Consider the following 12,694-nt stretch of genomic DNA (forward strand, 5'->3'; position numbering starts at 1 on the left):
AGGGAACACAAACATTACCTGCTGCAGCTGGTTACTCAGCAAACCATTTCGTTTGCTCTGCATGTAGGCATTAGCGCTCCCGCTCTTCGCTGCGCGGATTCGAGCGAGCCTGGCTTTCTGTGAAAACAGACAAAATGAAGAGTGTCATTTGTACTCTAAAACTGCTAATTGGAATCAGCTGCTTATGAATACCAGTCTCACAGTGACTGACAGACTGCATTGCATCCATTCTCCAGATGGAGCAAATCACAGGTGTCTTCCCATTTAAAATGCATTTGATATAAGTTTTTATTTGTTTGCATGGATCAGCTACTAAGAACAATGACTTTGGAGAAGGGATTAGACAAATCAGTATGGGAGATCAGCCCTTTTTTGTTTTTGCATTGCTTCAACTGCCTCTCCTTGGGCAGTTGTCCTGTGGGGCAGAAACATGGATATCCATTTCAGTTGCTACTGCAGTGAAAATCACTTTAAAGGGAAATAAACTGTTCAGAAAAAAGTGTAATATTGTGACATCTATGAGTGGGTTTCTTAGAGTCTTCTGGGTTTTTGGAGTACCAAAATGTAATAGTGTTTTTATGCTGTCTCCCAGCTAAGTTCCTGAATATTTGCCAGGCCATTTTAGAATTGTAGAATGGTTTGGGTTGGAACAGGCCTTAAAGGGCATCTAGTTCCAAACCCCCACTGTAGCCAGAGATGCCATGCACTACATTAGGTCGCTCAGGGCCCATCCAGCCTGGTCTTTAACACTTCCAGGGCTTGGGCATCCCCAGCTTCTCTGGCAAACTGTTTCTGTGCCTTGCCGCCCCCTCAATAAAGATTCTCTTTCCAACATCTAATATAAACCTTCCCTCTTTCAATTTAAAACCATTGCATCTTATCATGTCACTATCTGCATGTATAAGTCTCTCTCCTTCCTATCTGTAAGTCCCTTTTAGGCACAGGAAGGCTGCTCTAAAGTCTCCCTGGAGACATCTCTTCTCCAGGCTGGAGAAGAGCTCCAGCCTGTCTTCATAGGAGAGATGCTGCAGCCCTTGGATTATCTCTATGACCCTCCTCTGGACCTGTTCTAACAGGTCCATGTCTTTCTTGTGCTGAGGACTCCAGATTGGGTCTCACCAGGGCAGAGTAGAGTGGGAGAACCACCTTCCTTGCCCTCCTGGCCATTATGTTTTTGATGCAGCCCAGGATGTGGTTGGCTTTCTGGGCTGTGAGTGCACAGTGCTGGCTCATCTTCAGCTTTACATCCACAAGGACTCACAGGTTCTTCTCCACAGGACTTCCCTTAATTACCTCCTCTGCCAGCCTATACTCATACGTGGAATTGTCCTGACCCAGGTGCAAGCACTTCGCGCTTGAATTTTTTGATTTTTCATTAAGTTCTTATGGGCCTACTTCTCAAGTTTGTCCAGGTCCCTCTGGACAGCAGCTCTTCCTTCTGTTAACTGCATTGCTCACCTTTGTGTCACTGCAAACTTGCTGAGGCTCACCTGATCTCACTGCTGGTGTCATTGATAAACGTATTGAAGGGCACCAAGACAAAGCCCTGAAAGACACTACTCCTCACCACCTCCACCTACTTCTTTATATCTGTCAGTATAAACAGACTTAATACTTGTAATATTTTCTATTAACTCATAGACTATTCACAACCTGATTTTTCAGAGACTGCAAGTATCAATTACTTAGAGAAATTTGTGATTTCTCAGGTGAACGTCATTTCTTGTGAAGGTGGCTTTCATTCAGAATAGAAGGAGGCTCATGAATGACAGATATTTTGCATCCACTGAATTTTGTACAAGACACAGATTTAGGGGGAAGGAAGCATGAAGAATGTGGAAAACAGAAACTTTTATGGGATTACTAGGATGGCATCCTAGTTCTGTATTTTTTGTGGCACGTTGCATGCATAAGATGGAATCTGGGTTTATCTTCATGGTTAGATTTCTGATTCTGAAAGCCAAGTGCCTAATAACATCTGGAATTAAATAGCTGCTGAAGCACAGAAGGAGATACAATGAAGCACTTGAAAATTCAATTTTGATATATTAGTAGGGATTTTCATATCTGATATTTACTCTGTTGACATTTTCAAAAAATAGAGAGGATTTCCCCCCCTTCCCTACATTTCTGTGACATTAAATGTCAGTATGTGTTTAGAGATGGAGGCAGCCTAGTCACTGCAGCCACCAGATCTTTCTGGCATTATGATTAATAATTAACTGAATTATAGGAATAGCTCAACACCACATTTCTTTGCACTCACAGCCTCAAACTCACAGATCTTCTCAACAGCAAGCCAAGAAATTTATGACAGCTAATAGCTAACGTGGCTGAAATCTGGCTTATGCTATGTCATGCATTTTCTATTGTTTAATTGTTCTGAAAGAAAATAATGCTCTACATGTGTGTATCTTGCAAAAAACTCACATGAGAGACTATTGATTGATTTAGTGATACATTGCCCATTTTAAGATAACACATTTGTTTATTGACTTTCTTGGTGAACACAGCATTTCCAGCATCACAGTTAATGCATCTTGTTTTAGTGTTAAGGAGAAAAGATCCCTGGTGACCTGGCCTGGGGTCCCAGGAGCAACCAGTGAGGCGAACTGTTACAGCTCCCACTCTTCCTGGCTCACCTGGAATCTTAGGTGGAACATCCAGGGCTACCAGCCTGGTCAGGGCTAGCAATTAAAAGGGCCTTGAGCAGGCAGAAAATAGGTTGTTTTCAAAGTGGGGCTTCTGTGATGCCACCCCAACATGCTGGGTTGAAGGGTGGGGGAAGGAGTTTTACCTGCACCACAGAATAGTCATGGGCTGGGACAAGTGCACTTGGTTATATTCATAAATATATAAAAGTTTAGTCTTAGGAGTTTGAGATGCTTTGAAAATGCCTTCAGAGGAGTCTCATAAATAAGTGATTTCAGTCACAAATGTTTTAGCTGTGGTACGTTTCAGTCTGCTCTTTATACAGGGAGATTCATTAGATTTAATGAATGGACATTAGCATACATTAGTTCTGCTTTTCCTTTTAGCATGCATATTCATTTTCTCTTTAGTGATTGAAGTAATAATTATGATGCAGCATCATTTAATAAAGAAATATGAATAACATAACAGTCCATCAGACTATCTTAATATATCAATGCTATGACACATATAATATGAAGGTTGTACTTTCTATGTGAAGATTTTTTATTTGTGTTGTGCAAGTATGAATTTATTGCCTCTTAGAAAGCTTTTGTGGGCTAGAAAGTAATAGCATACATCTTTCTAGCTGAGACTCATTCAGATGGCCTGAATTTATATCATTTACCAAAGAGAAGGCAGTAAATCTGAGAGGAAGAGAGGAAGCAGATATTGTGGCCTCCATGTTTATACTTAAGATTAGAGAAAATACTGCAGAAACTGGAGATGTTTACAAATCTGTTAAAGGGATAAGATTTATTTTCAGTGCTTCTGCCTGATTTATATATGAGCCTGTACTATGAGCAGTTCGGTGACATCTCACATTTACTATCAAGGCTTCATTAAAAGCTCATGCCATCCACAGGATTTTAAGGGCTGTGCACTGGGGATAGAACTCCCATGAAAGACATGTGATGACATCAGGAAAACTGTGGTTACAGAAGTGCTGCATTTTCCTATAGTCTGCATTTTCTATCATGTATAACAGAATGGGAGTGACAACTGCCCCTTTCAACCACTGCAAAACCTTTCCTAATCCTCCTCTTTCACAGTATATCTAAGGAATGAAATTCCACCCTAATCATCTCATCTCCATCTTCCTAAAAAGTTGATGACCAGCTCTAATTTTTGCCACATCCCTTGTATTTGCACTGAACTTCTCTTTTAAATGCATATCTTTCTTTTTTCTAGCTTCGAATTTTACAGCATAGAGTTGAATCCTTGTCTATGGCTGCATTCATAGAAACCTCACAGAGGGAATTCACTGTTATTCAATAACAGCTCTGTCAGTTTTAGAAATATAAACATTCATTTTCACAAGGTTTTAAGTAGAGCTAAATGTAACACTGTGGGGTATTTACAACATCCAGCTTTTGACACTCAGATGCCCTCAGCTGTCCAGCTATTTTAAGAGAATGATTTAATCAGGAAGATTTTAGGACAGGACTTATGGCAGTACTGGGAATAATTTCTGGCAAGATTCTCTTCAACTTGCTATGCAAGAAGCCAGGGTAGCCCACGTAATTTAGTACTTAACTCCTTTTGTGTCTTGTTTCTCTCCAGGTTATATAATTGTTGTACTATGAAAACTCAAAAGTTATTAATTACTTACCTTTTAGTTATTATTGTTTAATAATTTTGTACATTTAAAATATTAAAATTCCTTCACAGTCATTCTGTGTGCACAGCCTTTGGGCAGGACAGAGCTGGTTTTCTTCACAGGAGCTGGTATGGGGCTGTGTTTTGGATTTGTGCTGCAAATGGTGTTTATAATTCAGGGACGTTTTAGTTACTGCTGCGCAGTGCTTGCACTGAGCCAAGGCCTTTCCTGCTCCTCCAAGTGTCCCACTGATGAAGCTGGGGGTGGACAAAGCATTAGGGGGGACACAGATGGGACAGCTGACCCCAGCAGACCAGAGGGTTACTGCACACCATATGGCATCATGCTCAGCAATACAGATGGATGCTGGTGGGGACTGGCAGCTCTGGGACAGGCTTAGTGCTGAGCAATTGTTTTCTTTTGTATCCCTTTTTTACCCTGAGTTTCCGTTCCTTCCTCCCTTTCTGGTGGTTTCTTTCCCTTCATTATAAAAATATTTTACTGTCTTTATCCCCACTCACAAATTTTTGCACTTTTACCTTTCTGATTTTCACCCCATCCTTCTGGGGAGGAGAGAGAGTGAGCAGCAGGGTGGGCTTTATCTGCCTGTCTGTGCTGAACCACAACACTGTGGCTCCTGGAGCAAGGGAAAATATTGTCCAAAAAATCACTTACATTTTTGTTTGGTGTTTCATAAATCCACCCTGTGTGTTTGTGTTTAAGTGAAAAATCATGAAAAAGTGAAAATCATAAAAATAATTTTTAAGTGAAAAATCATACATTTCGTGCTCTGTCTAATTTTAAGTAATTGCAAATGATTGATTTCATATTAGCTGACAATAACTTGCATGACATCAATATGTCAGAGAAGAAAATGCTGTTTACTTTGCACATTAATGGACATGAAATTAAATAAGATTAATACATTTCATGAATGATGCCTTACTTTCACAGTCCATTCAAATTATTGTTCAATAAATATGAATTCTACATGCTTTGTAGAATCCCAGATAAGTTACTGTTAGTTATATTTCTGCAATACTCCAGATATTAATAGCTTGTCTCATAAAGAAATCAAAATAGCTATCAAGGTTTCCTACTACAAACACTCAGTTCTAGACTTCCAGATGCTGTTAAGCAGTTGTTGTTGCAGTTTATCCTCGAGCTATTTATAATTAGCTGGTAACTGATTATTCATAACTTCACAGATAAATGCATCATGTACAATTAATAAATAACAAAGCCAAGCCAATCATCGGGATATATTTTGCTTTGTGAAGGTAGAAGACCATACTTGCATGAAAGGTTCAGGTTGAATTTTATGTCTAAAGTAAAATTTTGGAACTGATGGTTGTTTGACTGTTCTGTTGGGGCATCATGCAAAGTCACTTAAGGCCAGAAGTGCTTGGGCAATTAATATTAAGGCTCTTTTGTTCCTCAGGTAATGAACAGCAGAGCAGATGTACCTGCACTCAGGCACTTCTTGGCCAAGAGGACACAAGGCTCTTGTCTCCAAAAGACATGTATGAAAAAGGCACATAGCAAGGGATATTTCATTCAGGATATGAAGTACTTTATAATCATAATTGCTGCTGCTGGGAGTGGCCAGACACCCATTCCAAGAGGGAAGCTGTGCCTCCTCCTGTCCCTTCCCTGGGCTGGTAGTCATCCCAGTGAATATGACACTGTGAGACTCCTGCCAAACCTTAGCCCTTGCTACCTATCACATACAGAATAGGAAATTATATCCAACTGTGCCTAAACCCTTCCCTTCCCTTCCCTTCCCTTCCCTTCCCTTCCCTTCCCTTCCCTTCCCTTCCCTTCCCTTCCCTTCCCTTCCCTTCCCTTCCCTTCCCTTCCCTTCCCTTCCCTTCCCTTCCCTTCCCTTCCCTTCCCTTCCCTTCCCTTCCCTTCCCTTCCCTTCCCTTCCCTTCCCTTCCCTTCCCCCTCCTTTCTTTGCCTTTATACAAGACAAGACAACTGTCATTAACTTTGCCCAAAGTTAATGGGCAACCAAAATAACAACCTCTTGAAGTTGTCTCTAGCGGAGAAAATCTTGACAAATAGCATTTTTCAAAACTGTCTCAGAACTGATAAAACTGCTTGAGAAGAAGGCACAGTAAGACTCCAGGGCATAATTAATTATGCCCTGAATTTCAGTGTCTGGTTTGGATTATTTATTCATCCATTTCTTTTCAGGATATGCCAGATCCCTGGACCTTACTATCAGATAGAAAACAATGTTTTGATAAGCACAGATGATTTTTCCTTTTTTTCTCCTCACCCCCTGTCTGTTTTTGTTTCTATTGATTGCTAGGGGTTTCCTGTACTGCAGCAGAAAGCTATCTTATCCTGCCAACATTTTCTGTATTGCAGAGTGGGGTTTTGTGGTAATTATAACAATGTATTTTTATGCTTGGAAGCAGGAGCTTCCTTTAAAATCCATTCAAAATGCAATGGTATATAAATAAATTTCTCTCTTCCATCTTCTCCCAAGCATCAATGTGTGGTGTCTTTTTGCCAAAAAGAAACAAGTGGAATTATCTAACGCTGAATAACTCTGCAGAACTCAGTAAGTGCATAAAATGATGGATGCATGGCTCTTAACAATCCTAATGTAAGTGACAATATTTTTCTGTTGTAAATTGTCAGTGCTTCTGGAACTAGATTTCAAATCTCAGCAAATTACTTTTGCTGAGAGTTTTCTTCCAGCCCAAGTGTTTTGCCATTTCTGAAGTCTATCTTGATTAAACCTCTGTGTGAGATATTGATAAAGTTGCTCAATTCAAAAGTACAACTGTCTCAGTCCAGTGGAAGCTGTTGTAGCCAACAGGAGGTACCATTGCCTGCAGGGCTTTATGCTGCTTTCCATGAAACAGCACCTTCTTTTGAGTTTATGTTCTTCAGCCACAGAACAGAAACAAATTCAGTGCCTAGGGAAACATTTATTTTAGAAAATGGTGTAACACCTCTATTGTATTGAATGAAGAAGGAATTTCAAACTTCAATAATGTGACCTTTTTGCCTGAATATTCCTTGACAATGCAGTAGAAACCCCCTGTGAAATGCAAGGCTATATTTCATGGCTAAATATGGACTCCAAATACCCATGAAGTGCTTTTTGTTGATTTTTCTTTTTTAGTCCATCAGAGCAATATTCAGTTCAACATCTCAGTCATTTTAGATTGAAAGAGATTGGCTTTGCAATAGGGGATATCAATGAAACACACATCCAGTGCTAAGTTAATCAGACCTCAAAGCCATTTTCTCCAAAGCAAGAAGGACATAAACACAGTCAGAGGAGATCTCTCATCCTTGCTGTTGGCATTGTTCTGGGGAGTAGAGGAAAAAACGCTTGGCAGGATTGCCATTCATCACTTTGTGTTCCTGTTTGAAACATACAATGAGCTCACTGTTTTGCAAGGAGAAAAAGTCAGCTATTAACTCAAGCAGTTTCTATTCAGGAAGAGATTGTGGGGAATAGCAGCCAGTCTAGCAATTTAATTTTTGTGAAATATTTTCTAGTGTCCATTTCTCTTTCACTGACAAAGTGTGCTGGTTTTGGCTGAGGTGGAGTTAATTTTCTACACAGTGGCTGGTGTGGGGCTGTGTTTTCATGCTTCCAGTTGTCTCCCTGATCCTGCTGGTGGGGGAATGAGTGAGCAGCTGCATGGGGCTTTGATGCTGGCTGGGTTAAACCATGACACAAATGTAAAGCAGGCCTAGAAAACTCTGTTTTGTGGCATGCAGTAGGACACAGTTTCTATCTGAAATGGTTGTGTCTGCAGCTATTATGAAATAGAACAGAACAGGCAAATGATTGCTGGGATCGAGCAGATCTGTTAGCCATGACTGCCACAGTGCACAGGGGCACAGGCAGAAGCGCTGTGCCCTGTCTGCTGCAAATCCACAAAAATATGTAGAAAAATTCTTGACAAAAACAAGGTAGTGTAGAAGTGACATGAGTCAGCTGTGAAAGAGGGGAGCACACAGTTGAAATTAGGCTGTGAGACAAAACAACATGCAGAAGAGTGGGTGGAATTAGCACACAGATAAAGTATGGGATTTGGATCCCTGAATTAGCCTATTTTAGATCAGGTTTCTAGAGATATATGGCATTCTCATGATACATCTGATTTTCTTTTTATAGCATTTTCCTCATCTGGCAGCATTTTTCCAAGATGTGGCCATTGAATGGTGCTGTATCTTCCACCTGGGCCTATGAGTTTCTTGGCCATGTACCTCTGTTTGTCCTGATTTTAAGATATTCTGAGAATGGTATCACTGCATACATTTATTTCACTGATTTCGGGTGTGGGTTTGTTTGTTTGTTTGTTTTAATGAAGAAATCAGTCAAAAAGGTGGCCAGAGAGAAAAAATAAACTTTTTATATCTGACCATGATGCTTTTGTTGATATGAAGCAGATGCCCCCTGCCCCTGCCTGTGTTCCCTGGTCTATATATGCAGTCCCCAGCCATAGTCTGCCTGCACACTTCCCCCAGCAATGATGCTGCTCTCCTGAGATCACTGGAGACTCAGCACCTCTGAAGAGAGGCCATGGGTCCACAAAAAGCCCAAGTGGTGACACCTCAGCCTTGGCAATCATGCAACCTGTGTAGCACCCGGAGCCTTCAACTGCTGTCCGCCGAGGAGCGGAAGGGGAGGCACGGCAGCTCCCAGAGCAGGGCTTCAGTCACAGTGGCTGTTCTCTGAGCTGCCTGGCACTTCACAGTTCAGAGAAGTGGATTAGAACAAGTGCATTGGCAGTGATGTGGAGATGTAAGTGCCTGTCCAGGCTTGGCTGCATCACTCTTGATAAATACTTCTCTTCCCAACCCCTGACCTTGTCCATATGTCTCAGGAAGAGAAACAGTCTTCTTGTAGATCTAGTGGATATTTTAGTGAGAGACTCAGAAAATCAAGGAAGCTGGAAAAACAGACTTTTACTTTCTTTTCTTTTTTATCTGATTGAGCTGTTTATCTGAAGCCTTTTAAGCAAAATAGAGCTGAGGAGACAAGTTCCCCCAACAATCAGATTCCCTCAGAGACTGAATCTGGGAATTTGACTAAACCTGGATTAGTGAAGCAATCTGTTAGCAGAGATGTTAGATATCATTATGAGGTTTGAGGGTTTTCCTTTTTTGTTTGGTGGGTTGTTTGGTTGTTTTGGTTTTTTATTTTTCCTCAGAAGACTGTGGCAGAAAGAAAGTCTGCCTGAAAAAGCACAGAAGAATCTTCAGTGAGTGAGACTGCAGCAATTGTCTAAAAATCCTAGTGGGATCTAGTCTAATAAGTGGGATTAATTACCAAAATAATAGGTCTGTACATTTTGACAGAAAAGATAAATGAACAAGTTTTGGTTTGAGTTGGGGTTTTTTTCCTCCCTAAAAATAAGACAACATTTGCATCTAGGACATGGTTAGGCATGTAGCATATACATGGTCCTCTTGCTAAGAAATATGCACTATAATGACACAGCATATAGAAAATCATATTTTATCTATTGTTCAACAACATAAGGGGGAAAATTTAGAAGCTCACCTTTTGTGCCCTGCGCTTGTCTGCTCGTTGATTCTGGTGGTATATACGGCTGAAGTTGGAGACAATTACAGGAACTGGCAGAGCAATGACCAGGACCCCACTCAGGGAGCATATTGAACCAAAAATCTTGCCAGCTATTGTCTTTGGCACCATGTCACCATACCTGGGTTAAAGAAAGCAAAAGGCTTAGTAAAAACAAAATCTCTTCTAATAATTTTATTTCACAATTAATTAATTGCACAATATATTTTACTTGCAAATAATAGTTGCTGCATATAGATAATGCTTTTACACATATTCTTACATATACAGCATGCCCATTGTTGTGCACAAATAATTTTAATTTGAAACAAAATTTGGGTCTCCTGTCTGTCAAACTGGGGGCAGGTAAAACACATGCTTTATCTGCCGTACTCTTCCCAGGCTGTCTCTACAGCAAAGGAGAGAGAATGACCTTGCTAAGAAAAAAAAACCAAAAAAACTCAGTGTTGAAGTTCAGTCCTTATGCTGTTTACTTGAAAGAACTCATCAATTTCATCGGCAGGATCTGAGAGAGACCACTTGGTAAATTAGATACTAAACTGAAGAATCTATTGTCTCAAGCTGATACAGTACTTTTAGCAGGGTGACATTTTTGTAACAGGTTTCCCAGGAGATCGTGGACTTTCCATCATTGTACTTTTTGAACTTGGCTAGACAGAAGCATGGCTGATCTAACTTGTTGTTGATATGAGAAGCTGGAGTAGCTGAGTTCCAGATGTCCCTTCTATGGTGTAGGTGAAAGCAAACATGAAAAACTCAAGCCAAAAACAAACAACCAAATTGTAACTGCAATCTTGGCAGTGCTCAGAATTACTAAAGCTACCACCTTCCTTTATTATACTGGGTATTATTTTGTCCAGCAAGTAAGAACAAAATATTACTGATGTATGTAAAAGCACTCCAGTGACAACTTAGTAAGAAATTTTAGCTCTTTGCATTTTGCTCTATTCTATAGGAAGCAAGTATGTAATTACATACTACAGAGTTTAATAAAAAGATTAATTACTTTCAAGTACCATTTAGTTTTTAACTTTATTGGATTTTAAGTTACAACTAAACATTGATTTTAGCTCGTGAGTTTAGTATGCTTGTGAAAAAAGAGATAACTTATTCCCTATTACAAAGAACTTAAAAACTCTTAGAACAAGAAAAGTTAAGAAATAAAACTATGGGGGAACAGTATTTAGAAAATACTACCTGGAAAACAAAACCTGTCTGTTCAGCAGGAACTGGAAAAGTAACAGAGAAGAGGGGGAAGTCTTCAAGTCAGTATCCAAATTGTGCACATAATCACAAGGAATGGATAAAAGGGTGAAGATATAGGATGATAGAGAAACTATATGAAGTTAGAGGACACCTTCTAGCAGTAAGAGCTCAGCTCATGTCAAAAGGAGATGAAAGTGAATGGCTTGCATTTTGTAGGATATGAGTAAAGTGTTGAACATAGACATTCAAATAAGTTGTCGTACAGGCAGATATAATATAGATGACCAAGTCTTAAACTATTGACATAGATTATGTTGTGTTAAGTAAATATTTGGTTGCTTTACTAAGCCATGTCCAAGTATAAAATATTCACATGAATAATATAATTAATATTTCTGCCAATATCTGCCCCCCCCACTTACCCAGAATTTGTATGCTATTAGTTTCTTATTTTGTGACACAGCAGGATTGCATGAAAAATACATAATTTAATGGACTTTATCTTTTACATGAATAATATAATTGGTCTTAATAAATATATCTAAAACCTGGAAAAATACTAGAAAGAATGTCATGCTGTCCTTCACATCAATATTTCCACCCCACAACATAGGCATTTTTGGTGTTTATCTCTTCCTAAAGCCTGAGCTGACTATCAACCGTATGTATGACCTGATGCTCTTTCCTTTGGGCAAGGAAGTAGATAAATGACCTTTCAAGGTCTCTGACAAATGTGATCCCCAACACCTCACTAACCCTATTTTTTTCTGGGCAGAACAATAGAAAAGCAGTGAGCATAGGGCCAGGACATTCAGCTTTGTGGAGAAGATCTAGGAACGAGTCACTGGTTTACACTTCTGCTTTACACTATTCATTAGTTTTACTTAATTCTTAGAGATACAAGTACTTTCATATGTTGCATCAAACTGTGTAAACAGAAACCTGACACAACCAAATTTTGAAATGCAAAATTTACACATGCCCAGTACTAGACCTCTTAAATTAGAGCTCTTAAATGAGATTTCTAAACCTATATTTAGATGCTTATCACTTGAAATGCCAAACTGCTGAACTTCCATAAGCTTCCATTCTCACCAATGGCAGCTGTGAACAGAAAACATTGCTGGCTCTAATTAATTTGGCTTGAAATTGCTCAGGGACATAGTTCATCCTGTTGATAATGTGACACTATAATTATATGAATCAAGAGCAGACTGAAGCATTAGGAGTTGTGACAGGAACCACAAGCTCATCTATCTTTAGCATTTCAGTATTTGTGTGTGAATCTAACCAGTGACATAAGCAGATGCCTTTTCATAATATTTTAGTGTTACAGAGTGAAATAAAAAAATAAGGATTGTTTGGCACAAGAAGGTATTTTGTAATGTTTTTCTTAACTTCTAGATAAAATGTTGTGCAGATGTATATAGTATTTACTTTAAAACAACTTGCTTTCAGTTACTTTCCTTTTTCAGCTTGCATCACATTTGCCAAAGGTAATGTTGCTTGTCTGTTATTTAGTGCTAGTAATACCTTTCACATCACTAATAATTCTTACATAATTAGGTTTTCTCCTGTTACTAACCATGATGCTGGAGTTGTTTAAATAAAAT

General features: G+C 39.4%; 1 protein-coding gene across 2 annotated transcripts in view; it reads right to left on the reverse strand.

Moving 5' to 3' along the window:
* KCND2 (potassium voltage-gated channel subfamily D member 2) overlaps window positions 1-12,694 on the reverse strand; it is a 261,088-nt gene that overhangs the window by 9,814 nt on the left and 238,580 nt on the right. For both annotated transcript variants that reach the window (XM_085568627.1, XM_021553483.4), the window contains exons 3-4: window positions 9,834-9,996; window positions 19-117 (exon numbers count right to left, since the gene is read on the reverse strand). In XM_085568627.1, the coding sequence (XP_085424753.1) occupies window positions 19-117; window positions 9,834-9,996 (262 nt within the window). The remainder of the gene's footprint in view (window positions 1-18; window positions 118-9,833; window positions 9,997-12,694) is intronic.

This window comes from Lonchura striata, chromosome 1A, assembly GCF_050655825.1.
Source record: "Lonchura striata isolate lonStrDom1 chromosome 1A, ASM5065582v1, whole genome shotgun sequence".
Lineage (NCBI taxonomy): Eukaryota > Metazoa > Chordata > Aves > Passeriformes > Estrildidae > Lonchura > Lonchura striata.